General features: G+C 38.4%; 1 protein-coding gene across 1 annotated transcript in view; it reads left to right on the forward strand.

Annotated features, from left to right (window-relative positions):
- The window catches only part of clvs2 (clavesin 2), a 372,699-nt gene extending 346,550 nt beyond the window's left edge, over positions 1-26,149 (forward strand). The window contains exons 3-5 of the mRNA XM_048530282.2: positions 10,203-10,313; positions 12,822-13,042; positions 20,536-26,149. Of these exons, the coding sequence (XP_048386239.1) occupies positions 10,203-10,313; positions 12,822-13,042; positions 20,536-20,620 (417 nt within the window). The 3' untranslated portion in view covers positions 20,621-26,149. The remainder of the gene's footprint in view (positions 1-10,202; positions 10,314-12,821; positions 13,043-20,535) is intronic.
- Positions 26,150-27,466: the final 1,317 nt, after the last annotated feature.

A 27,466-nucleotide genomic window follows, 5' to 3' on the forward strand; every position in this document is an offset into this window, starting at 1 on the left:
AGTTAAAAAATGCTGGAAATAAACAGCAGGCCTGTTAGTAACTGTAAAGAGAAAGGAAAAATGAATATTTTAGTTACAAATCTTTCTCAACCCAAGTATAATCCCCAAACCTGGTTTGGAAGCTATCCAATGGAATGAATGAAAACAGATGTGATTGGTATTCAAACATTTGATGCCTGTGGTGAGAGCTAGAAAGTGAGAAAGTTTTGAGGGTTATTAGCTGACTAAAACCAAGCCTGCTTTTTAATTCAGCAATTTACTAATACTTACTTCTTAATTTAAGAGCAATTAAGACTTAGATCTGTAAAAGGCAACTCTGTAAGAGCAGCTGCAGCTAGTTAATGAGTTAGTGAGGGAAACATAGTTTCGGAAACTTGAATAAGTTGTTTTTGAGGTTTCGGTCTGCACTGATTGCTTCTGTAGGTGCCCTGCTCAAACTGATAGTTTGTTGAGTGAATGAGAAGTTTGCTGAAGGGCAGAAGAAGATGCTTCTTTCTTCTTCAATATTTTCCAGTCTGTAGTCATTTGTTCTACTTTGCTGCAGGTGAAGAGACAGGTAGGTGAATAATTGCTGAGTTATTCTAATTGCAAGAAATAATTTTTAAAGTTTTGGTACTGCAGATCAGCTTGGCCAAGTAGAATTTGCATTCTGAGATATGTCTAAATTCATGGGTGGATGTGTTCGCCATAAGTGTCACTGGCTGCACAATCTTGCTATCTGACTTTCAGAAAATAAGTGGTGGCTGTGCATCCGTGATGCAGGGAAATGTCTGCCCAACATGCTTTGGGAATTTGTCGCTCCACAGATTAGTAGTGTGCAGACAGAAAGGAAATGGATGGCCACCAGGGAGTCAAAGAGAACCAAGCAGATGCTGAAGGGGTCTCCTGAGTCTGTCTGGCGTGCTAATCAGTTTTCCATTTGGATACTGGTGAGGGTGATGGCTCCTCAAGGGAGTGCAAGCAGAGCACAGTCTGTGGATCAGCTGTGTAGGTGAAGAGGAAGAAGAGCAATGGTGATAGAGAATTTCCACAGTCAGGGAATCAGGAGCACTTTACTGCAGCAATAAACATGTCTTTAGGATGGTGTGACCTCCCTGGTGCCAGGGAGGCCACAGAATGGCTGCAGGATGTCCTTATCTGGGAGGGTGAATGGTCCGAATTGGTATTAACAGCATAGATAGGAAGATGTATGAGGCCCTGAAAACAGATTTTGGGAAGTTAGGATAGGTTATTGCAAAAAAAGGACCTCAAACTATAATCTCAAGATTACTTCCCAGGTAACACTTTATGGGAGTGGGACTGATATCCTAACAGAGATTTGCCAGAGTTGTTGGGAAGAGTTTAAACTAGCTTGTAAGGAGGAAGAGTAGCTGAAATTAAAATAAAGTATAGCTGATAATAAGAAGTAGCAAATTGTCAAATGAATTTAGAAGGCAGTTGAAATTAAGACAATCATCAACTCAGCTTAGAACACAGAATATTAACAAAAAGATAAAGCTAAGGGCGCTCGCTGAATGCACACACCATTTGCAGCAAGATAAATGATTTAGAGGCTCAAAAAATGGGAATGATCCTACTGCCATTGCAGAAATATGGTGCAAGGTGACAAAACTTGGAATGGAATATTGAAGGATATTCAACATTTACAAAGGGCAGACAAGAGATTAGAGATGGTGCATTGTATTGTGAATAGGGAATGAAATCAATACATTACCACAGGAGAATCTCTCAAAATGTGGAATTTGGGAGGAGCTAAGAAACAGCAAATGGCAACAAACATTAATAAAATTAGGTTGTAGGCCACTGGACTGTGGTGGTAATGTGGGGCATATGATAGGGTTAGGTTTATTAATGGAGAGATTAAAGAATTGTGTAGGAAGAGTAATTCAGTACTTATGTGATTCGATCTGCACATGAGCAGGGTAAACCTCATGAACACAAATGCTGTGGAGGGTCAGATTCTGAAGTATGTTTTGGATGATTTTTTTGGATGAGTGAGTTGAGAAGCTGACTCAGCTATTTTAAATCTCCTATTATGTAAGAAGAGGGTTAAATAATACTTTTGTTGTTAAAAGAGACGTTTAGGGATGAGTCACCATTATATGATAGAATTTTACATTATCTTAGCTCAGTTGGCTGGATAGCTGGTTTGCAATGCATAGTGATGCCAACAGCATGACTTCAATCCCTGTTACTCATCAAGGTTACCACAAAGGACTCTCCTTCTCAACCTGTCCCCTCACCTGAGGCATGGTGACCTTCAGGTTAAACCGCCACCAGTTGTCAATGTCTAATAAGAGAACAGCTCAATGGGTTGGCAAGAGTATGGTGACTTTACCTCACTGTACAGAAGCAAAGAATGGGCTTTAAAGAGTTATTACCTAGTTCACAGCAACGATACATTCCTGCATAGTGCAAAAGCCTAAATTAAAAAAGCCAGTCAGCAGTGGATAACAAAAGATGTTCAGGATTGCATAAGATTAACAGAAAAGGCGTATCATTAATGTCCCAGCTGACAGTAATACTGGAGCTGTCAGATTTCAGCATAGACATGACTTGAAATACCATAAGTTTTACTTTCCGAATTGTTCAATCACAAAAAGCTCACAATGTGCATTCAACAGAAAAAAAAAATCAAAAATTTATTACATGATAAAGCATTAGCTATATCATACTAGGAAAGAACCCATCGAGCAAACTCTGTTCAAACATCAGCATGAAAGATTCACCCCATTTACCTCCAGCTATAACCTTACAAGTGCTTAAACTTCATCAAATACTCACTCCTGTTCTCCATGCTAAAGCCTTTTATTATCAGATGGTGTGACTGTAATCAGTTTGTTTTTGGAAAATTGCTGAAAATTACTGGATGCTATTATCTTCATTTAAACGTGTCTGCGTAAGAGACTTAAAAATAACTTTTAACTTAGTTCATTATTAGTTAACATGACTCCTTAAATATATGTCTCCAAGACCCAGGTGGGGTATGCTGTTCACTGATACCCTGCAGTCTCCTGCTTCTGGAGCTTTCTCCTCACTGACATCTATGTAGCTCAAGACTTTTCTCCAAGCCTGACTGCTTGGAAACTTCTAATAGCAACACTTCTGCAGATATGGCCTCTTTCTTATGAGCCTGCCTCTGCTTCACCTCTCTGGTAGCCATAAAACTCAAAGTTAGCAAACTCTTTTGCCTGTATCGCCCTAAGGTGTCTTTCTAGTATTTCATATAAAATCACATGACTTCTTGTAACTCAAAAACAGAAATTGCTGGAGAAACTCAGCAGCTCTGGCAGAAACTGAGGAGAGAAAAGAGACCTAACATTTCAATTCCAGCGGCTGTTCTTCAGAAACAGACTCCACACATTCACTCTGCGTTCTCTCCTAAGACACTGTCAGACCTGTTGATTTTCTTCAGCAGTTTCATTTTTTGCTTCAGATCTTCAGTATCCACAGTTCTTTGTTTTACTTTTGACTTCCTGTAAATGTCATTTTCAACATCATGTTAAAATGACTGTCTGATCTTCACAGAACTGAAACTTGAATCCAGTTTTTCCTCTACTTTGGAAACTAAGATCTCAATCAAAGTAATCAGCTCAGTGGTTAGCACTGCTGCCTCACAGCTCCAGGGTCCTGAATTTGATTCCACCCTCAGGTGACTGTCTGTGTGGAGTTTACACATTCTCCCCGTGTCTGTGTGGGTTTCCTCCCACAATCCAAAGCTGTGCAGGCTAGGTGGATTGGCCATGCTAAACTGCCCATAGTGTTCAGGGATGTGGAACTTAGGTGGGTTAGTGTGAACCTATTGGGCTGAAGGGCCTGTTTCCACACTGTAAAGATACTATTAAAAAAATGTAGAAACCAGCTTAGCTCTGTAAAATTGCCTGAAACAGTAATAAACCAGAACATTTGGAGACTTTTAAAATAAAGAAGTACAAAGAAATTAATTATTAAGAAGAGGCAAAACAGAATGTACTAACAAAAAGGGATTCTAAAAGCTTCGTGTAGCACAGAGGCAGTACGTGTTGAAGACAAATTGTGCATCAATTATAGGCAGTTTCAAGACAATTTATGATGGGAACCAGAGAAATGGCAGTGAAATTAAATAATTACTTTGTGTCCATTTTCTTTCTGGAAGGTACAAGGATCCCCCCAGAATTAGAGATCTAAAGGAATAGGTAGAATGAGGAATTAAAGGAAATTAGTATCAGTAAGAAGGTTGTGTTGGAGAAATCAGTCATATTGAAGGTAATAAATCCCAGGAACTTGATAATCTACATCCCAGAATGTTGAAAAAGATAGCTTGTAGATCATAGATGCATTGGTAATCATCTTTGAAAACTGTCCAGATTCCAGAGAAGTTCCTGCTGCTTAGTAAGTAGCAAATATCGCCCCACTATATAAGAAGGAAGGATGAGAGAAAGCTGGGAGCTACAGACCCGTCAACCTCTCATCAATACAATGCTAGGATCTGCTTTCGAGAATATGCTAAAATGGGTACTACAATGTTAATAATCGGAACATGAATAATATGGACTTGTGATTGGGAAAATATATTCAATAAAGTTTAAAAAAATGCTCAAAGGGATAGACAGGGCAGATGTGGGTAAAAGGTTTCACCTGGCTATGGAGTCTAGAATCAAGCCACAAAAATTTCAAAATAAAGGAAGGCACATAGAACTGAGATGAACCCTCTTTTACTCGGAGGGTTGTGATTCTTTGGAATTTCTTACCCCAGATATAGGAAGCTTAGTCATTACCTATGTTTAGAGATTGACAGATTTCCAATCCCATTAACGTCAAGGCGTATGGGGAAAGTATGGGAGAAAGGTATTGGAGTGGGTGATCAACCATGACTGTTTGAATGGTGGAGCAGGTTCAGTGGGCTGAATAGCCTACTTCTGTTCCTGAGTTGATACGTTGTCCTCCTATGTTGCGATGACTGATCAAAAGGGGTCTCCCAGCATAAAAGGTACAGCTTAGTCCTGTGGGAAGAGTGAGCTTCAGCTGTAAAGTGCTGTGAAGGCTGCACCGTCCATGTGACATGGTGTTATAATCTGAATGCTAGACAAAAACTTCAAACAAGCATTCTCCTCCTTACCATAGGAAGATGTTACTTAAATCTTTCTCAACGTTGTTCCTTAGATTTGTTGTGTGCATTTGCTGAAATGAGAAGTGGATGTTGAAGACTGCAGTAAGTGTGCAGAATTTTACCTAGCTCTCGTTGAACTGTTGGGAAGTTGTGTGGGGAGGACTATAGAATCAGGACAGAACATGGAAAATAGAGAGTCTTTCTTCTTCCCAATTCCCAGAAGTTCAGCCTCAAGAATGGAAAATTGAGGACCTTAGTTCCAAAATTGTGTCATATTCAATATTTATTGAAAGACATCTTGAAGGGTTATGGAATTTTGATTTATTTCAAGCTTCATGGAAGTACATGCAATGGTTTCTTTAAAAATTGTAATTAAAAGATCACAATGGAGATTGAAGACTTTTCAAATCAAGACCACTGAGAAAATGTTGATAATTATTTGTTTTACTGTGGACTTCTGCAGAGATTTTTTGAACAATGACTTTGGAGAGTGATTTTGCATCTAGAATTAGTTTGAAAAGAAAAAACCTGTTGTGTGTTTGTGTGCGTGCGCTCGTGTGTGTGTGTGAGGGAGTGTATGTTATGTGCACGTCTTGGGTTATTTAGAAGATGAAATATTTCTGTTTACATATTACCAGCTGTGTTTGCAAACCAGTTATTGCATTTTCCTTGAATACACTTTGGTTTGAATAATTTCATTTATTAAAGAAACCTGGTTGTTCGATTTTATTTGTTTAATACCTAATCGAGATAAGGTGTTTAATCAGTCACCCTGGTAACTGTCACAAGTGCTTTTATTTAAATTGTGACTGATGGAGAAATGAGACTAGTACAACATTGCACTCATCAAGTCTTGGTTGTAATTACTTCCAGAAGCTAATTAAGAGGCTATCTATGCTTCCACAGGTATCCTGCCAGTGAATATTGGACTAGGTACTGTGTGGAGAAGCCACGAGCAAACAGTGATGGCTTCTTTGCAGTCCAGGGTGAGGGGAGTCCTCCTGACTAGGTGCACCATTTTCCACAAAGGCTTCCCGATCCCCAGGCAGCAAAGGCTGCCCCCTCTAAAATGACAGCCCTGTCCATAGTAATGACCTACCAACCCCCGCACCTTACCCCTCTCCCCAATCCCTACACCTGCTCTTCCTTCTTCCACACCCCTCCTCCCCCTCCTTTAGCCCTTGTCCTCCCCTCCCACGCTCTAATCCCTTCCCTGAGCCATCCCTGCAGCCTCTTCCACTTCCACCCCCGGGGTTGCTGTTCCAGTCCCACTCCTGGAAATACTACTGGATAAGTACTGCCGAGCCTGGCAAGCAATTAGAGCTAGCAATCCTCTAATTGGCTGGCAGTACTTGGTTGTGGGAGCTTTGCTATCAAGTAGTTTAACACCTGATGGTAAAAATTACCTGGATAACAAAGTGTGGAGCTGGATGAACACAGCAGGCCAAGCAGCATCTCAGGGGCACAAAAGCTTTTGTGCCCCTGAGATGCTGCTTGGCCTGCTGTGTTCATCCAGCTCCACACTTTGCTATCTTGGATTCTCCAGCATCTGCAGTTCCCATTATCTGTGGTAAAAATTACCTGATGGGCTTCGAGCTGAATCAGGAATCCTGGATTCATGAACTTTGGGGTTACCCTCAACTTTTGTGACTGCTTTCTCAGCCACTTCTGTGGGCATTACATTTAGCCATTGTCAGCTGTAACCGTGTTTGTTCTGTGGTTGGCTTTTTCACCTGTCTCCAAAGTTCTGTTTAGCCACTTTCCTGAATGATTCCTTCTCAAATACAACCAGCAAAGCTGTTCTCAGTGGAGCGGGCAGTTCCTGCTGCATTCACTGCTTTCTTCTGTGTACAGCAGCCAGCCTTCAAAGAAAATGTTGCACATGGGCTTAATGGTAATGATTATGTAATCCAGATGACTCATCAAGCACAAGTCATGTAAAATTGTGCAGGAATCTGAGGCGATTGTTTTAAAGTAGCCTGTGAAATGCAACAGAGCAAAAGCCAGCAATAGAATCAATGTCGTGGCAACTGAGAGTACAGAGAGGAGTAAGCATCTTTCAATCCAATAATGAAAGCAGTTCTTATGAGAAGCAAAACTACATTTTTGTTTGGATGACATGTCAACAATGTTATGATCCCAACTGATGGTTCTACTCAAGAAGTCGGGTTCCAGAATGAAAATTGACTTGATAGATTTGTTTTTTTGTTACTTTTAGTTAGCATGGTGGGTATTCCCTAGAGCACTTTCATATGAAGTTACATATGTTCTTTAATAATGGAACATAATGTTATTACACAAATGAAAGTAAACAAATAAACCAAACTAAACCACATATACTACAGTTGAAAAGACCTTGACACAAACTTCTAAACAAAGATTCAACATTCTCCAAAGCTACCCATTGCAGTCACTCAAATCCAAAGAAATTACTCCCTTATCTCAATCTATAGGTTTCTAATTAACTGACCCCTTCCAGGGTCTCTTTTGTGCTCTGCAGATTGTTCCTTTTGGAGTTTGTTGTTGCAAACCTTTCACAAATCTGACAGCCTAAACTTTCTTAATTCTTATAGCTTCCAGATTTCAGTTGAAACTTTTCAGGCCTGGAATCTTCACAAACTAAGCGTTTTTTCTTGGGTAACTGGATTGCCTCAACTCCTGCTAGGAGAAAAAACTAAAACTTGCTTCTGAACTAATTTCTGGTGTTTTCAGAATGGAACCAAAAATGTTGCCTTTTAATTCAGTCCCTGGTTCTTTTGAAGTCATCTGAAAACAAAGCTAACAGCCTTAAGGGTTACCCTACTGACCATAAATGCAACAATGTAGACAACTTCCCATTGATACCACTGGAGACTGCAATCACATACTTTCGGAGCAATGGTGAATGTAAGCCACTATTCTAGAATGACGTGCTGACATCTTTTTTAAAAAAACCTCCACAACAGTATCTCATATAAATCGGCCTTTCTTTTTAAAGCAATACAACTATTAAAAATTATTGTACATATTGCAACACCTTTCATCTCAATATAACTTACCCTATCGTGCACTTGTGCTCAATCATTTTTATGACCTGAAGGTTTTGCTTAGCAGCAAAGCAGCACACATTCCCACTGTCCATGTAAATTTTCCTGATCTGATACTTACTAGTATCCATTTCTTCCAGCATCTTCCAATCCAGAAGAGATAGAAATAGAGCATTATTTGTCAGGGAATTCTATAAGGTCAGAGTAGAGTTGTGGAAGTGAGAGCACACTCTTTTTTTTATTGGGCTAGCTGTTGTTTTCAAATCAGTTTGAAGGTCTGGACTTTGAGTGGGGCTAGTGAATGGGTGAGCAAACAGATGAATGAATTAGTGAATGGCAGAATGGTGAGTTAGCAAATGGATAGCTAGGTGAGGTAGGCAATTGGATAGGTGTGACCATGGGATAGGTGGATAAGTTGTAGGGCTTGGTTATTGGGTTAACCAAGAATAATACCAGCTTTAAACAGTCTAACATTTCCTAGCCCACTATCAAGATAAGGTGCCCAGATTTATCCCAAACCTCCAGTTTCAGCTCAGACTCTGAAATGTTCATGGAACATCACGGGCAATAGGGAATTGTCCAGCAGATGGCTGTACTTCCTGAACAAAACCCATGTAGATCCACACACCAGGATTAATTTCTACCACAGGATTCTGATAATCTGGAAAACAGAAGATTTGGACTATGGTTGACATCTCATATAACCACGAAGTGTTGATTTCCTTGTAACTGTTCCTGCTCTACCACATAGTAACTGGGACAGAAGTGTGGCAAAAACCCAGCATCCACCACAATTGATGCAGTGTTATAATGATATTGTGGGAGTAATGTTATGAAAGCCTGGACGCAGAGAATATCTGAATGATATGGCCACACTGCTAATTTTGCATTCTGACCTCCAATGCTTCTGAGTCAACCATTCTTTGTCTGCGAAATGTATCAATAGCTCCATACTGTTGAGAGATCTTTATTATTTGTATGCAACCAGTAAATTGTATTTGCTATTTGGTGGTTTGTCATTAAAGGGAAGAGCAATTGGAATTGAAACAGAAAAATGCTGTTGACTGTGGAAATTCCTTCTCACACTACATTCCTCCAAGTTGACATGTTGAGTAATGTTTGTGCAATCCAGCAATTATAGCTTGTACACCAAAAAAAATCACTGTTCCTAATAGTAATGGACAAACACTAACATCTGCCCATTGGCAAATATTAACTCATTTATTTTAAATGGGTTAATTCCTGTGTTATGATAACATACAGAGATTATCATAAACATGTGTTAAGTGGTTTCTGCTGATATCGCCAGCAGCATATTTCTAGGCTATAATTATCTTGCTGCATCCTTGTGAACATTTCTCAGCCAAAAAAAAACATTTTTGGATGCTTATTTTCCTGGGCTAATAATTTACATTAATAATTACAACTTCCTCTATGCTCTGAACTTCATGAATTTTTTTTCTTCTTTCCTCTCAGGGTTGCATAACTTGCAAACTGCATTTGTTCGTACATTTTCTATTTATTTCTGACCTTTCCTTGCCCTTCAAAATTGTTAACCCAGTGCTTCATTATAACTTCCAACAGAGCTTGGAGGCCTTTGTTATTGAAATATACTGTTCTCTGCTGGCAATCAGCCATTTGCGCCTATAATTGCACACTCTAGTTTGAAATTTAGACATAATTGACTTATTAGGTGCTTGAGAAGTGTTAAAGAATCGTTTGAGAAATATTGTAATAGGCGGATATTTCTCATTACAATTAACATTTTTTTGGTACAATCATATTACGGAATTATGGGCGCTTACGTTTTGCGATTAAAGCTGCCCTCAATCATTTTGAATATTTTGTTTGAGAGCAATTTGATACCAAAGCTCCTGATGGAGATACTAATTAAATACATTATTTGAAAAGCACTCTAGTTTGAATTCAAAAGCTTTGCAATTTTGCGATTGTGATCTCTGCAAAAGTTCCTGGATGTTGCATGCACATAGTATGAAGGGGGAGAACAACAATATCCATTGCAATTAAATGCACATTTGAAATATCGTGAGATTCACTCCTTTCTAAGTGTATTCATTTCATTACAGGACAGCTTTCCATCTCGTTTTGGAGGAATTCATTTTGTCAATCAGCCTTGGTACATCCATGCACTTTATACTGTCATTAGGCCCTTCCTCAAAGAGAAGACCAGAAAAAGGGTAAGACAGATGTATTTATGTCTAAAGCACATAATGCCCATGTTCCATTTCTATATTAAAAGTGCTTATGCCATACACTTGAAATTAGCTCTTTATTATGTTCAGTAAAAGGTAACAGGTTAATCAGAGCAATGTGGTCTTATAATAATTCAAGAGGACTTAGCTTTATGAAGTTTGTCTAAGCTGTACTCTATTCAAGTACAGCTTCCCACTGGGAGTACAGAATCAGTTAATTTATCTTGTGTGCACAAACACAGCAATGAATTTCGATCGGATTTGCTTCATTGTGCCACATAAGTAAACAAAAAGGTTTTGCCAAACAAGTCGTCATTTTAAATGGTGCTTGTTTAACATGACACTTTACTGTTCAGGGTGAGTTTATGACTTTACAGTCTCAGTAGGAAGCCTTATCTACTGATAACACATATGGGAAACTCTGCACACATTACAATACATGACTGCGTTTATAATATATGCTCTCAGCATGCAATGCTTCCCACATGGAAAACGAAGTTTTAAAAAATTATCCTTTATGATAGTTCTTTCCTGTGAGAATGGCTTTACATTGAATTATTACTTTACTGGATGTTATCTTTTCCCTACTTTGTGTTGCTATATGTGTATATCTGTTTTTCAACAGCAGTTCATAAATATAAAAGCAGGACCATTAAAAATCATGGAGCATCATTATGAATATTGTAACAGATAATTCTGATTGCTTTGTTCCTCTAAGAATCCAAGTGAGGTATAAGCTTGGAAACTAAATACTGATTATGCACTGAGTGCAGCCTCCTGCATCTCGCTGTAAATTTCACAGGCAACCCTGCCCCTATTTGGCCAACTCAGCTCGCTTTAACTTTTTAGGCAGTGTCTCTTTAATTAGTACAGGGTGGAACTTATACCGACTTCCAGGAGGAAGTGCCACTTCAGCCAATCAAATGTCAGAAGCTCTGAACCACACCAGAATTGGTGGCCAATGCTGGAATGATGCAGGCTTGGCTGGAAGCCCTCAAACCTAGATACATCCAGGTTCTCACTGGGGCTGTTTTGGCACGGAATTCTGTATGAATTCTGGATTGTGCAGGGGGAAAGGTGAATGCTGGGAGTCAAACAGTGAGGAGGAGCCCCAGATTGGCTGAGTGGGCCCAGAAAGTAGGAAGCTCCACCCAGCCCCTTCACCCTTGTCCTTTCACTAAGCAGGATCAAAGTTAAGCTTAGAGGAAAATACATCATTCATCATTGAAACTGGAACTGGTAAACAACAGGAAGGAATAGAGTCCCTATTCAGATGACACTGGAGTTGGAAAAGCAGGGAGGATCACCAACAGCACTAGTGACGTCATTAACCAGTAAGACATTATCAACAGCTTGAACATCATACAGTACAGCATCAACAATGTGTTACTTGCTTGTGACAGTATTAACAGTATTGGGCATACTCATCCAACAGCATGTACAACATCACTGTGCAGAATGTGTGTGATTCACCACTGAGAGCACTGAATCCCAAATTTTCCAAGATGGAGGTATAACATCCTGTAACCTAAGAAAAACCCTGAATAATATTCCAGGAAAAGAAAAATAAAGCTAAAAAGGTTCTGAAGATGTATAGATTATCTCTAAAAATAATTGATCCTTAATCTCTGTTATTTTACGAAAAAGAAATGTTTTGAACAGTTATATTCAAGTGGAGGCTGTTTTTGAAGGAAAATGTGTTTTATTTTATTTGTAGCAGTACGAGTTAGTTATTAGGAGACTGTACTTTCAGAGTGACATATTACTGCTGCGCAGGAGTTATGTGACAAGCAATAATGTATCAACTATCAATCTATCGGCCGTACTCAATGCAGCTCCAGCATGTTGAGTCTGAAATGTGTTTATTTCTAAGCACTGGGAGCCAGAAATCACAGCATAAATTAAAGGAGCCCTGGATTTGAACAAACAAACTTGAAGTACTTGCACATTCTGAGGGAAAATTAGAGATAAAACTGTATCTAATATACATGTTTCTTTTTCTGTTGCTAATAAATATCATTTAACTTGAATCAATGTAAATAGTAAACTCAAGTTTTAAGCCTATAGACCCTGGGATCTGCCAGGAGCTTGGTTGCACACGGGCTAATCATTTTTTTAATGTGAATTTTTCGCTTGTGAATATCAAATTCCTCCCACCGGTTGGAAGAAACCAACAGGCAGTTAGTAACCAAGCAGAAAGTGCATGAGGAACTCTGTTGGTCTGGCAGCATCTTTGTAAGAAGGGAAACAGAGTAATTGGAGTCAACATTAATTCTATTTCTATCTCCATAAATACAACCAGACTTGCTGGGTTTCACCAACAGTTTCAGATCTGCTGCATCTGCATGATTTTGCCCCAGGTGTAGCGCAGAATTTGCATCTGTGAAAAATGTTGGCTTCTGAAGCTTAATATGATTTTTTTTAATTATTAGCTTGAATCTTATCATTTTATTATTTATACTATCTATGCTGTTTGCTGCATTATCTTTCTAGATATTTATGCATGGAAATAACCTGAACAGTCTTCACCAGCTTATACACCCAGAAATCCTGCCATCGGAATTTGGAGGGATGCTGCCACCTTATGATATGGGAACCTGGGCACGAACTCTGCTGGAGCATGAATATGATGATGACAATGAATATGTCAGTGATTCCTATAATATGTCTTTCAAAGATGTAGAAAAGAGCCTCTCTCCAAAGTCTATGAAGAGGTGTGTAGTCTTCTGTTTATCAAATCTGGTTATCTGTGTGATCATATATACCTGGTGAAGGTAAATTTATCGTCAAATAGAAAACCTGACAGTTAAATAAGTAGGACACTCTTAGCTCTGATAGAAAGTAGGGAACACATATTGGAAGCAATTCAGAGAAGGTTGACTAGACTAGTACTTGGAATGAGTAGATTGCCTTTTGTGAAAAGGCCAGACAGGCAAGTCCTGTATCCTCTGGAGTTTCGAAGGGTGAGAGATAACTGAATTTAAACAAATATGATCCTGAGGGAACTTTATTGTATGGCTGAGGAAAGGATGTTTCCACTCGTGGGAGAAACTACGCATAGGGTTTTTAGTTTACAGATAAGGGTGCAAGTCTTTGGAATTCCTTTTCTCAAAAGGCGGTGAATGCATAATCTTTGAATATTTTTTGTAAGGCTGAGGTAGCTAGATTCTTGATTACCAAGAAGATGAAAGATTATTCGGAATACAGAGAAATGTAGAGTTGGGTTTAAATCAGATCAGTGAATGGCAGAGCTGAAAAGACTGAGTAACACACTCGTGTTCTTTGTTTGTATGTGTGTGATGTTACTTTGTTTTGAAACACTTTAGAGTGTGCATTTTCATTTGAAATTATGGCAATTGTCTATGTAAGGAAGTCAGGCTTGTTTTTTTTGCAGAATACAGCAATGGTGCAATGGAAAATTATTTTGCACGATTTACCAAACATGAATTCAACTCAATGGAAGGAGAATCTTGAAGATGTTGCTGAACAGTGTGCTTAAATTCTTGACTTGGCCCATTGCATGCTTTTAGGTTGAACACTGAAGGTTGTTTTCATTGCCAAAATCATGTAAAACTCAATATGCATACTTAGTGATCTATATTTTCATATTTTATAAATATCCAAAGTGTAAAAGAAATGAAGAATATGAATGTGAATGTAATTTATGAGAAGGAAATAGTGTTTAGATAATTGTATAATCAGTCATGCATAGTAATTCAGTAACAGAGGCCTTCAGGGTTATCTCAACAAACACAGTGAAATAGCAATAATTATTTTTAACATTATGCAAAATATTATGGTTATGCAAAATTTTAAAATGTAGAAGTTTTAAATGCCTTGACAACCTGATAATTCCTCTTGAAACTTTTAACATTACCTCTTCATAGTTCCATACATTTATGCTCTTCTTATGCACATATATGCCTACTTTTAGTAATCAAATTGTGTACCTAACACTTACCTAAAAACATCTGACCTCCCCCCGATGTGTCCCAGGATGTATGCAAAGAGATATCTTACCTCTCCAGAAGGGTACCCTGATTTTACAAATGAATCCAGAGTTCAAACCTACTGCTACCAGACAGACGCTGCACATTTCATGACTCAACACCAACAATACCAAATTCACGCAGGAATGAAGGAAGCTATTTCTACGCGTAGATTCCTCAAGAAATATGCATGTGAAAATTGCAATCTCCCATTCCTGCCACTATATGAATGGTGGGTGCTGTGTTCAGGAGTAGGAGTTGCAATTTTTAGCAACATCCACCATTTGGAAAGAATCTCCATTTACAAAATTCCAGATTAATCCGAGTCATTGTTACCGACCTAATTATCACAGTGGCTTCCCACAAACCCAGAGAAAATATATATTGCTAGAGAGATTGATGTAATGATATCATTATAATGCTTGCACCAGAGAATCATTTTAGAGCTGCAAAGGATTCAGTTATAAATCAAATCACCAGGCCATCACCAATTAATTCTTCCTTTCATGGTAGGTTTTTCATCAACTTCAGTTGGACCATTCCGCCCAGTTTGCAAGATGAAATGTTACAGTTCTTTAACAGATGTTGATGCAGAAAATCATGCCCTGTGGCCTGTATGTAACACACGTGCTTTATGCAGCACACAGTAACATATCTTGTAAAGGATCTGACCAAGCATTAATTGTAATAGCAGTTCCTTGAGGCACAAGCATCATATGCTAAGATTGCATTGCATTATTAACTCTTGGCATCTGAATGCTCAATCCAACGCATGTGATTCATTAAGAAAAGTAGCATGGGCAAAAATGTAGCATGAGCATGTTATTTATTCAAGTTTTAACTTTAATAATTAAAAGTTCTGGTCTCTTTCCCACTTGATACAGGTTAGTGAAATAGATTAGCTACAGTTAATCTTCAAGGGTCATATTGTGCCTTCAAGGATTTTTACTCGTTATAACTTGGGTATCATGTTGGCCTTTAGTTCAAATGTATAACACAAGCACAATCCTAGAAATTTCTCAAGGTTATATTTAGAATGTTAACAAGGAATAATTCCTGTCCTGAAGTGGAGATTAAGGATCACTAAAAATTGCTTTGGTTGTCATTGGTATATTAGCTGATACCTATTATACGTCCACAGACAATTTTCCTAACCAATAATTTCTACTTTGGGTTTGCTGCCTCACTGCTAACAAGCTTCAAAGAACTGTCAGGAGAGGGATTTGGTGTAGGGAGATCTTAATAGGCAGCCAACTGTCTCCACATTAAATAATGCAACATCGTGTTGAACGTTATAGTGCCCAGAAACCCTAAACTGAACACATTATTCACGGTCTGCACCGCTCAGATCAGTCCAATTTGGCGTAAAACTTTTCACAAGCAGATTTAACTGGAAAGATCAGCTTTCCTGCTCCTCTGATGCCGCTTGGTCTGCCATGTTCACCCAGCTCTACATCTTATTATCTTAAGACATGTAATGTTTGTTTTAGGCTGCTGTCTGTAAAATGTACCTGATGAATTTAGTAACAGACCAAATTTTTATTCCTACACCATGATATCAATGCCTTACAAAAATGCTTTGTAATAACACCATGTTTCTAAGATCAGTTGTAAGTCTTGTACCTCAGAATGTGTAGTTTGTTTGGGTTGATTATGATTGAATTCTGGAATTAACAGGGTTGAATCTATATTTCCTGTTCAAATCAAGCCTTTTGTTTGGTCTCAGTGAAGTACTGAAGATTATGTAAGTTTAAATTAATTGGAAAAAAGAAGAGTTGAAATGTTCAAAAACTGACCGCATGCATTCGATAAAAGCCTGTCCTCATTCAATTTCATCTATAGTAACTAGCGATACACTTTGTTTTTCCCCAGAATGGAACCTCAGTTCGGAACCCTTTGCTTGTTTTTCAAATTAAATTTTGGCGTGAAATTGTAAATCTGTTTATTGAAAGCATACAATTTGTTATCAATATTTTGACAGATGTATAGCCAGCTGTAGTTTTATAGAACATAGAACATTACAGCACAGTACAGGCCCTTCAGCCCTCGATGTTGTGCTGACCTGTCATACCGATCTGAAGCCCATCTAACCTACACTATTCCATGTACTTCCATATGCTTATCCAATGACACCTTAAATGTACTTAAAGTTGGCGAATCTACTACCATTGCAGGCAAAGCGTTCCATTCCCTTACTACTCTGAGTAAAGAAACTACCTCTGACATCTGTCCTATATCTTTCACCCCTCAATTTAAAGCTATGCCCCCTCGTGCTCGCCGTCACCATCCTAGGAAAAACGCTCTTCCTATCCACCCTATCTAACCCTCTGATTATTTTATATGTTTCAATTAAGTCACCTCACAACCTTCTTCTCTCTAATGAAAACAGCCTCAAGTCCCTCAGCCTTTCCTCGTAAGACCTTCCCTCCATACCAGGCAACATCCCAGTAAATCTCCTCTGCAGCCTTTCCAAAGTTTCCACATCCTTCTTATAATGCAGTGACCAGAACTGTACACAATACTCCAAGTGCAGCCGCACCAGAGTTTTGTACAGCTGCAGCATAACCTCTTGGTTCTGGAACTCGATCCCTCTATTAATAAAAGCTAAAACACTATGCCGCCTTAACAGCCCTGTCAACCTGGGTGGCAACTTTCAAGGATCTGTGTACATGGACACCGAGATCTCTCTGCTCATCTACACTACTAAGAATTTTACCATTAGCCCTGTACTTTGCCTTCTGGTGACTCCTACCAAAGTGCATCACCTCACACTTGTCTGCATTAAACTCCATTTGCCACCTCTCAGCCCAGCTCTGCAGCTTATCTATGTCTCTCTGCAACCTACAGCATCCTTCGTCACAATCCACAACTCCACCGACCTTAGTGTCATCTGCAAATTTACTAACCCATCCTTCTACGCCCTCATCCAGGTCATTTATAAAAATGACAAACAGCAGTGGACCCAACACCGACCCTTGCGGTACACCACTAGTAACTGGTCTCCAAGATTAACATTTCCCATCAACTACCACCCTCTGTCTTCTTTCAGCAAGCCAATTTCCGATCCAAACTGCTATATCTCCCACAATTCCATTCCTCCGCATTTTGTACAATACCCTATTGTGGAGAACCTTATCGAATGCCTTGCTGAAATCCATATACACCACATTGTCTTTTGACAAATTCATTAAAAGCATAAAGGTACTGACAGCTGAGGTTAGTAACTAACACAAACTGACTGAAGGCACAAGAAGTAGCTAATAATGCTGTTCAATTACCCTGGTTAAGACCATTGTTCTCAAATTGCTAAGCCATTTTGAATTAGAATCATTGACACCTTGAAGGATGCAACTCCAAAGGACTCCAGTGGTATCAGAGATAATGGGAACTGCAGATGCTGGAGAATCCAAGATAATAAAATGTGAGGCTGGATGAACACAGCAGGCCCAGCAGCATCTCAGGAGCACAAAAGCTGACGTTTCGGGCCTAGACCCTTCATCAGCGGTATATTGTGCCTGTGACAGCACTCTGAAAGAGCTCTCTAATTAGTTCCAATCCTTTCTTTCTCCCTACTGCCCTGAAAATTTCCGCCGTTATAATGTGTGCCCATCCAGTTCCTTTTGAATGTTACTATTAAATATGCCTGTATTGCCATCTCCTCCACAAATTCTCTTTCAAGAAATATATTGAAAATTATTATACAGTTGTGTTAAAAAATATACTGCATATGATGCCCCTTCTGAAATTCTTCTTAAATCTGGTGCCTCTCACTTCTCTCTCTGGAGCCAGCTTCTCTTATTGACTCATTCATTAATATCTATGACTCAGAATATCTCTATAAAATTTCAGTCATGCACTAAGGAAAATATCCTCAGCTTCTCTCGTAATTCTCTATAAAGCAAGGTGTCACCTTTGATTCTATTTAAATAAATATATTCCTCTTGATGTCTTGGGACCCTTGGTATCCTTCCTAAAGTGCAATGTCTAGAATTTAATATGATGTTTCCTATAAGATGTTTTTACTTTGTAAATATTGTTTGTTTTCATGTTCTATGCCTCTAGCAATAAAACCAAGGATTCCCACATACATTTATAATAGTTTTCTCAATTTACGCTGGCACCTTTAAAGACTTATAGACATTGACCCCAAGGCATCCTGCTATAATACCCCCACACACCTATTACACTACTAACTTCTCCATGTAGTCTTTTCAAAGAGGATTTGGGACCTTTCAATGCTGGAATAAGGCTAGCACCAGAAAATGGGGCATAGCTTCTACACAGATTGCCTGTACTGATCCTATGTGGATTGTTGCACAGCATCAGTTAAAAGGATCCTCCATCAGAAACTGAGCCCAAAAAAAAGTGCAATTTTTTTGTCTGATTTGGATTATATATTGAGACTCCAACCCAGGAGATTTGGACCATTATATATTTAAAAATAATAGTGGTCTTAATACTTATCCCTGGGAAGCATCAATGTCAACTTCCCTCTCGTCTGAAAACAAAATATTCACTGCTAATTTCACCACCTTTGAGTTATTTAGACCAAGAGACTATTAATGGCTAACAACCCATTTGTTTGGGCACAGACCTGTCAGCCAAGAGTTGAATTTCTACCCAGTTTATAAAAACATCATTTTTTGTTCTGGTAGGTCCAAGTGTATATTAGTCACTTTTTGTCCATTTCCCCCTTTACATAAATGTCGGTGAACACAACTTATAGCCTGTATTGTAATTGCAAGCTACTTCTTACTTTATTAATCAGTCAGGTTAACACTATAACATCGGGTTACAAACAAAGCTGCCTAAGACTCACTGCAGAGACTTGGGTATTGCCCATACTGATCAGGGATAGCTGGCCAGGATTTAGTCACTCACCTGGGTCTTTTGTCTCTGAACACTAAGCTCAGGTACTGCTTCTGCGATCGTCCTAGGTTACACTGCAAATGTTTTCAAAACACTTAATTTTTAATATAGAGGACAAAAGCTGACGTTTCAGGCCTAGACCCTTCATCTAGGCCCGAAACATAAGTTTTTGTGCTCCTAAGATACTGCTGGGTCAGCTGTGTTCATTCCAGCTCCATACTTTTGTTATCTCGGATTCTCCAGCATCTGCAGTTCCCATTATCTCTCACTTAATTTTTATGTGTTCTCCTAAAAGGTCCAGAAAGTTTGACTTTTGCGCCAGGCCTTTGTGACTGTAAGATCATCCATCCAAGGGTCATATAGACAAGATACTGCATTCTGTATTTTAATTAAGTTTACTAGCCTTAATAACCTCAAAAGTAAGCACTTTTCAGGAGTCCTTATCACCAAAATCCTACTTAACAATCTTGCAAAATAGGCTTTTGTTCCTGTGAAATTGGCCACTTTTCCCCCATCATCTTTGTAGACTTACAATTCTGGTACAGTGTTGAAATTAAGATGCGGCCATATGGCTAACATTTGAATGAAAAATAGTCATCATTTATGCTGCAGCACCCATTATTCAATGATGAAATGGGAATTAAAGATGCCTCACACTTAGAAAATGAATCTCCACACTCTGAAAGGATGCATGAAACAGAAAGTTCATTCACATTTATAATAATTAAAATTCTACAGATACAAGAGAAGAGAATAAAACAGGGTGCTGTGATGAAAACCTGACCTGTTCAGGACCTTTGGAATTCAGCATTAATTATATTTGACAAGTTGTGTGCAGTTATTGATTTCAGAATCTACTCATGTTTGTTTGTTACTAGGTCAAATATTCCATTTAATTTTTCTTTAGTTTTTCCCACAAAATTTTCTCCCTTGTTCTTCTGGAGATGCTGATTCCTGATGCAAATAATTCAATGGCCATCAGAGATAATCGGAACTGCAGATGTTAGAGAATCCAAGATAACAAAGTGTGAAGCTGGATGAACACAGCAGGCCAAGCAGCATCTCAGGAGCACAAAAGCTGACGTTTCGGGCCTGTACCCTTCATCAGAGAGCTGTGTTCCTTATGCTGCTTGGCCTGCTGTGTTCATCCAGCTTCACACTTTGTTATCTTATAATCAATGGCCAACAACTGTTTTTGAGTGCCTTCCCGAAATGACTATTGTATAACTTTGAACCGAGACAATGAGCATTTGCTTAATCATGATATGTAAGAAAATTTTAAAAAATTTTGCTTACAACATAGTTATTACCTTGTCCTCGTGCTGAATGCACTTCCGTTTTACTTACAGATCCCAGTCAGTGGTTGAAGCTGGAGTTCTGAAACACATAGATAAAGATGACGAGAATACCCAACCATTACTTTCCCTGGACTGACAGTTTCCAGGTTACACATTTATCATGAAAGAGAAAAGCACTTCTTCAGGATGAGTAGAGTAACACAGAGGATTCTGTGTAAACTATGATGGTAATATGTCACTTGGTATGAACATTTCAAATTAGAAATAGGCTGTAATATTTGCAGATACATCCTTGCCTGCCTGTTTGGGTGGTAGCTATTGGTAAATGATGTCTTTATTCAAAAAGTGGAAGTGCCAACTTTATTGTAAATACATTTTCTTATCATCATTGGAAAGTATTCAAAAATCCGCAAGTTTAGTCAGAATTCAATGTAAAATAACAGTGAAGAATATTTTCTGAGCCAAGTTTACATGTTATGCAGCCTGTACTAAATGCTGTCTGTTTAATATTTTGTTCTGACCCAACAGCCTTTTCCTTCAAAAAGGTTATATTTTGGTAAGAGAAAAGGAGCTTTGCCCAAGTAAAGGGTTAAATACTTCTTGTCAGTTTGATTGTTTTATGGCAACACTATAAGAGTAACACTTGCTTTTGTAAATGGCTTTATTACAATGAGAATGCCTCAAGCCCTCCACTTAGAAACATTCTTTTGTGATGCACAGTGCAAAGCAGATGGAATTCTCCATGATAAATTATGTATAAGAAGAGAATCCTGGGCAAGATCTGGGTCCCTTATTCTGAAAATTTTAAGATGTGTCACTGCAATTGCAATGTGTAAGAAATCTATTTGCACTGTCTGACAATTACAATAGCATCAGTTTTATAACCATAGACTTACAATATAGAACACAGGTAATGACCCAACAGTCTACGTTGATACTGAAGCTCCGTCTAAATCCCCTCCTATCTTCCTTCATCTCATTCAATGTGGTATAAAAAGACAACTTCCAACCGTTTAATTCGTTTCAAAGTCCCAAACCTTCTATCCATTTGTTTTCTTAGATTGCCCTGCCTGCCAAAAATATACCCGGTAACCTCTTAAACTTTATATTTTTCACTAATTGTTGGGCAGATCCTTTCACGTATTTATTTTCATCTTCATATATGTTATTTTTATTTGTGTTCACTTTTTTCTCATGTAAATTATGCCTCCTGTATTCCCCACCAGAATATATTTCCTTATCCTGAAGATTGTGAAACATTTGAGTTTTGCTGTCAGATCCACTTCATTTATTGTGCAGCTTTCGTAAGTACTTCAATGTGATCACATCTAGGCACCCTATTTTGAATATTGAGCAGCACAATACTTACTTTAAACTACATTTAACCTTGTTTCTTAACACCTTTGTCCAATATTTGTACTCCCAGTTATGTCAGATCATCCTGTTGCAGCATGAATTTATAACTGCGCATAATTCTCAAGGTTCACCATTTTATGGTAGTTAATGATTTCTCTTTAGGATTTATGCTCTGTTCTTGAAGCCAGACATTCCAAAGTGCTGTTTGTCTTTTTGCTGACCAGCCCAGTGCTGCTACTACCATAACATTTCCTATTAAGTATTGTCTGGATGAATGTAGTATATTGTCTGGATCGGGGCGATCTTTAGATTAAGTGTAAGATTTGGCATTGTGAATTCATATTAATACCTTATATCCATCTGAAAGGGCAAACACCACTTCACTTTAATATTTTATTCAAAATTTATGGTCTGAGACTGCATTACTCCCTTAATGCTACACTGGAGTGTCAACCTGAATTCTGTGCTCAAGTAATTGGAATTGAACTTTCACAATCAAGGACAAGAGGGCTGTGGATGACCCAATATTGACATAAAATACATAAATATTCTCTAAAATGTTAAGGTTAAGAGCTTAATTTTAAGTATCCATTATTTATGAATAAGGCTGCCACCAAGAGCAGGAGTAAATTAGATACAAAGACTGGAGTGTAACACCAGAAACACCTATAATTGAAATTCTTAGATACATTAAGGAAATTACAAATTGAAATACAGAGAGAGCCCAGACAGAGTATGGGCATTAATTAGAAAGCTTCATTCTTAAATTTAATTATATGAATGGTTCATTTCAGTTTAATAGGGTATGTTATTTCCCAACCAACTAAGATATCAACAACTGTGGTGGAGTTCATCCAGGAAATTAACTCCAAGTGAATGTTGTTTAATTTGAAAAAAAAGGGAGATAAACCTGAGTTTGACTCAAATGTTGACTGAGCGTTTATTCTGAGTTGTTGAGATAAAATTATGAATCCAACATAGAGTCTACAAAGCTAAAGCTAAAACAGACTGATTGAAGAAAATATAATGCATTATTGGAGGGAGGAAGAGAGACACTTGAGAGGTTAGTTTTCCACTTTGACTTCAATAAAAAAGAAAATTCAGCAAGGAAAATTGCTGCCAGTTTATGCATTTTATGCCTTGCCACAGCTGCAAGCCCCAACCAATAGTTCCCTTATTTTAGTACTTGAAATGTCAGCAAATAACCTTAAATAAATAGATTGTGTTGGTAAACTTAATTAAGTATTTCTTGCCTGTAATACTTTCTGCCAGTCAATGTAATTTAATAATTGTAAGTTTTATAAAATATGTTTTCTTACAATGCTATGCTGATGAACAGAACAAATGTACTCTTTCCAAGTATAATTTAACCCTTCCCAATAAAATGTGGATATAGATTGAGAACGTAGGATGTTGCCATACTGTAGAGGTGACTTTTTAACACAATGCTCTAGTTTATTTTAAAGCAAGGATGCCAATTGGTCTTTTTTTAAAATTACCTTTATTCTTGTGACTCCCACAGCTCTGATTTGTTCATAGGCTATTTTGTTTAATGACTGGAATGTGCAGTCCTTATTAAATTTAAATAAAAGTGAATTTTTGTCAAATAGATCAGGTCACTGTAATAATCAACTGCAGATAAAAGCTCTCAGAAAAAATATTGGGGTTTGTTTTGCATAATCATTCATTTTTATTGCAGTTTAATTTATTTTTCAGTACTGTATTACTCGGAGAATTATGTCATAATTAATTTAAACGGCTTTCACAATAATAATGAAAGAAAACAGAATAATTACTTCAATCAGTGTATGTTTATCCAGTGATGTAAAGAAAAATAAGCCATATAAAGCAAAATAATCTGGAAGCATACGTACCCAAAGATACCACTGAAAGGTATGTTCTTACCTTTCCTAACATCATTGAATTGTGCTAAAACTACAGTGTTATTTCCAAGACTGGAGACATGAGGTGCATTATACTGTAACCTTTTGATGGTACTTTATGCTTAAAATGTCTCTCCCTTTATCATGAATTCTCATTTCCTGTATTTATCAATCTTTATTCAAGATTAGAAAAATATATTTTCTCGTCCATAATTCACAATGTAATTTTTCACACCTGAAGCAAAGAACACCTTTCAATGAGGTGCAAATTATTAGCCATTTGCTCCTAGATACCAGATAACACAGATCTTGTTAAAGGGACAATCTCCATACTGGACAATTGCTACATTCTCGTCATTGGAGTTTTTGTCCCCAACTTTTGACACTATGTAATTTCAGATGGAAGAAGGCTATTCAGCCCATTGAACCCATGCCAATCATCTGAAGAGTGAAAAAGTAAGTTCCTTATTCTATTCCCAAAGCCCTGTACACTCATTTCTTACAAGTGCTGAAACACTTTTGTTTTAAAATTGTTCATCATCTCTACTTCCACTAACATTATAGACAGTGAGTTGCAGGTCTTTATCACTTGCTTTGTAAACATTCTTCCTCACATTCTTCCCAGCATCTTTTGTTCAAAATTTAAAGCTATGTTCCCAGTCCTTGTACGATCAGTTAGTGGAATTAGCTTTTCTTTGTTTACTTCATCAGAACCTACTACAATTTTATGTCCAGTATCAAATCCCTCTCAAATTCTATAATTTCAAGGAGAACAACACCAGCTTCTCTGCCGAATATTACAACAAAAATCTGTCCTCCCTGGAACCATTCTGGTGAGTCTATTCTGCACATTTTCAAGGACTTTCATATATGCCTTCTACTGTGGTGAAAAGATCTGAACAATGTTGTAGCTAATTGTAGCTTCAACAGAGCTTTATACATGTTCAACATCACATTCCTGCTTTTGTGCTCAGAATCTCAAATGGTGAAACACAATATCCCATGTTCTTTGATAACCATGCTCTCAATATACCCCAATACATGAAAAGATCTAAATACATGAACTACCAGCCTAAATACTTTTTTTTAACAACTGTGCCATTCAGCCTATATTATCTTTCCCTATTCTTTCTACTTAGACACACCACATCAAACTTATTTGTGTTAAATTCTGTCTATCACTTGTCTGGTTATTATGTCTATTTCAATCATCTTGCAGTCAGTTGGCACATTTCACTCCCAGCATCAAATCTAACCAGACGTCTTTTCCAGTTGGATTAAAAACATGCTGGTCAAAGAAGTTTTCCTGAACATATTTCGGATATTCTTTCTCCTGCGTTTACCTTTCACTTTAATATCATCATGGCTCTGTACTACTTGCACATTTCTGCAATTTTCCCACTCTGTCCCTCACTATTTAAAGGCCTCCAGCAGCATGAGCGTTATGCTTTGGAACTCTAACTGAACAAATTCTGCCCTTGGCCTCTCCAGCATATCCTATCTTTTCTAAATTGCAATGACCTCCTTATCAGTACTCTTACCTGACCTACTTGTTTTATTGTGCCCTATCTATTCTGACTATGGAACATTACATAATGCCTGTCTTTTGTACTTCACCCAGAGGCAATCCCTTTGTCATTGGTATCTTGGGCTGGACTGAACTTTCAGCATTCTCACGGATGCGGTTCTGATTGTGGCCCACACAGCTCAAAAATGTTTGTTCTTCCTGCCTCTTCAAAGTCTTCTGGATGCTGGCCCAGCGATTGTCCTGGACACTCATTGTCTGCTTAGTGAGCACATCCTACAGAGCTTGGGACAAGGAATCTCATATCCTTGTTAATATTCTGGAGTGGTTACAGCTGCTCCTCAGTCTCAGAAATCCTGAACTGCAGCTGAAACAGTTGGAGATACTTCCTACACCCTGATCCACAAAGGGACATGGAACAACCTGAGACCCCCATATGTCACAGGAATTGCAAGCAACAGATCGCAGTTGCCCATTCATGATCTAACCAATTTTTATTCTCTCTTTTAGAATCTGATTAAAATCTGTTTACCTGATATGTTCTTATAATAGTCAATCCCGTCTAAGAGTGGACTTTTGGTCTGAAAATCCTTAGTTTTGCATATATCACGTGTATAAGTAGATCCCAGACTTTTGGCCTAAAATTCCTTCATTTTCATACACCTTGAACAGCGTTGATGCAGACATTCTGTTGAGTTTTTTTTAAATTGTGCTTTTCTGGGAAATGCCGGTTAACAGCCTTGGGAGAGCTGTCAGTGTTAAATTCAGCACCATGGTCAGCATCCAGTGTCAGTTTCATTATCAGCAGTTCCGAAAGAAGTGAGAGATAATGGGAACTGCAGTTGCTGGAGAATCCGAGATAACAAAGTGTGGAGCTGGATGAACACAGCAGGACGAGCAGCATGTTAGGAGCACAAAAGCTGACGTTTTGGGCCTAGACCCTTCACCAGAAAAGGGGGAGGGGAGAGGGTTCTGAAATAAATAGGGAGAGAGGGGGAGGCGGATCAAAGATGGATACAAGAGAGTTGCAGTGCGAGAGAGATCCCCTGAGGTTTGTCTGGATGAAGGGTCTAAGCCCGAAACATCAGCTTTTGAGCTCCTAAGTTGCTGTTTGGCCTGCTGTGTTCATCCAGCTGCACACTTTGTTATCTCGGATTCTCCAGCATCTGCAATTCTCCTTATTGCTGATACAATTTTAACCTCACTGCGAAGCGCCTCCCAGAGATGCCTAATCTGAAGAAGTTACCCTCCTCCCTCTAGACAAACCTCAGGGGATCTCTCTCCCACTGCAACTCTCTTGTATCCATCTTCTATCCGCCTCCCCCTCTCTCCCTATATATTTCAGAACCCTCTCCCTCTCCCCCTTTTCTGATGAAGGGTCTAGGCCTGAAACATGAGCTTTTGTGTTCCTAAGATGCTGCTTGCCCTGCTGTGTTCATCCTGCTCCACACTTTGTTATGTCCGAAAGAAGTGACTTGGATTTCAACGCCTTAAAAGTATCACTGCTGAAAGAGTCATAGGAGTTTTTAACAGCACAGAAAGAGACCCTTTGGTCCATCGTTTCCTCACAGGTCATCAAATGTCCATCTATTCTAATCCATTTTCCCACTGTTAGTCCTTACAAAATTTATCACTTCACACTTTTCAGGATTAAACTCCATTTTCCCCTGTTCAGCCCATCTGACGAATCATCTATGATGTACTGTAGTCTAATGTTTTCCTCCTTGCTGTTGACCACACTACCTATTTTCATGTCGCAAACTTACTGACCATACTTTTTATATCATGTCTAACTTATTAACATACACAACAAACAACAACAGATCAATCAACAAATCCAGTGATATGCTACCGGATACAGACTTCCAGTTACAACAACATCTTTCAACCGTCATCCTCTGCTTCCTGCCACTAATCCAGTTTTGGATTCAAATTGCCCTAGATTCCATGGGCTCTTAGCATCTGCCATGTGAGACTTTGTTAAAAGCCTAACTGAAGTCTATATAGACTAGACCAACTGCAATGCCCTCATCTACTCATCTAGTCGCTTTGAAAAATCAGTAAAATTTGTTAGACATGATTCCCCTCTTTCAAAGCCATGTTGATTATCCTTGATTAATCCTTGCCCTTTCATGTGAAGGTTAATTCTGCCCTTGTCAGTGCCCCTGCAAACTCCTCCCTTGCCTCCCATAGCAGCATGGGTAACATCCTGGGATTT

Source organism: Stegostoma tigrinum, chromosome 4 (genome assembly GCF_030684315.1).
Source record: "Stegostoma tigrinum isolate sSteTig4 chromosome 4, sSteTig4.hap1, whole genome shotgun sequence".
Taxonomy (NCBI): Eukaryota; Metazoa; Chordata; class Chondrichthyes; order Orectolobiformes; family Stegostomatidae; genus Stegostoma; species Stegostoma tigrinum.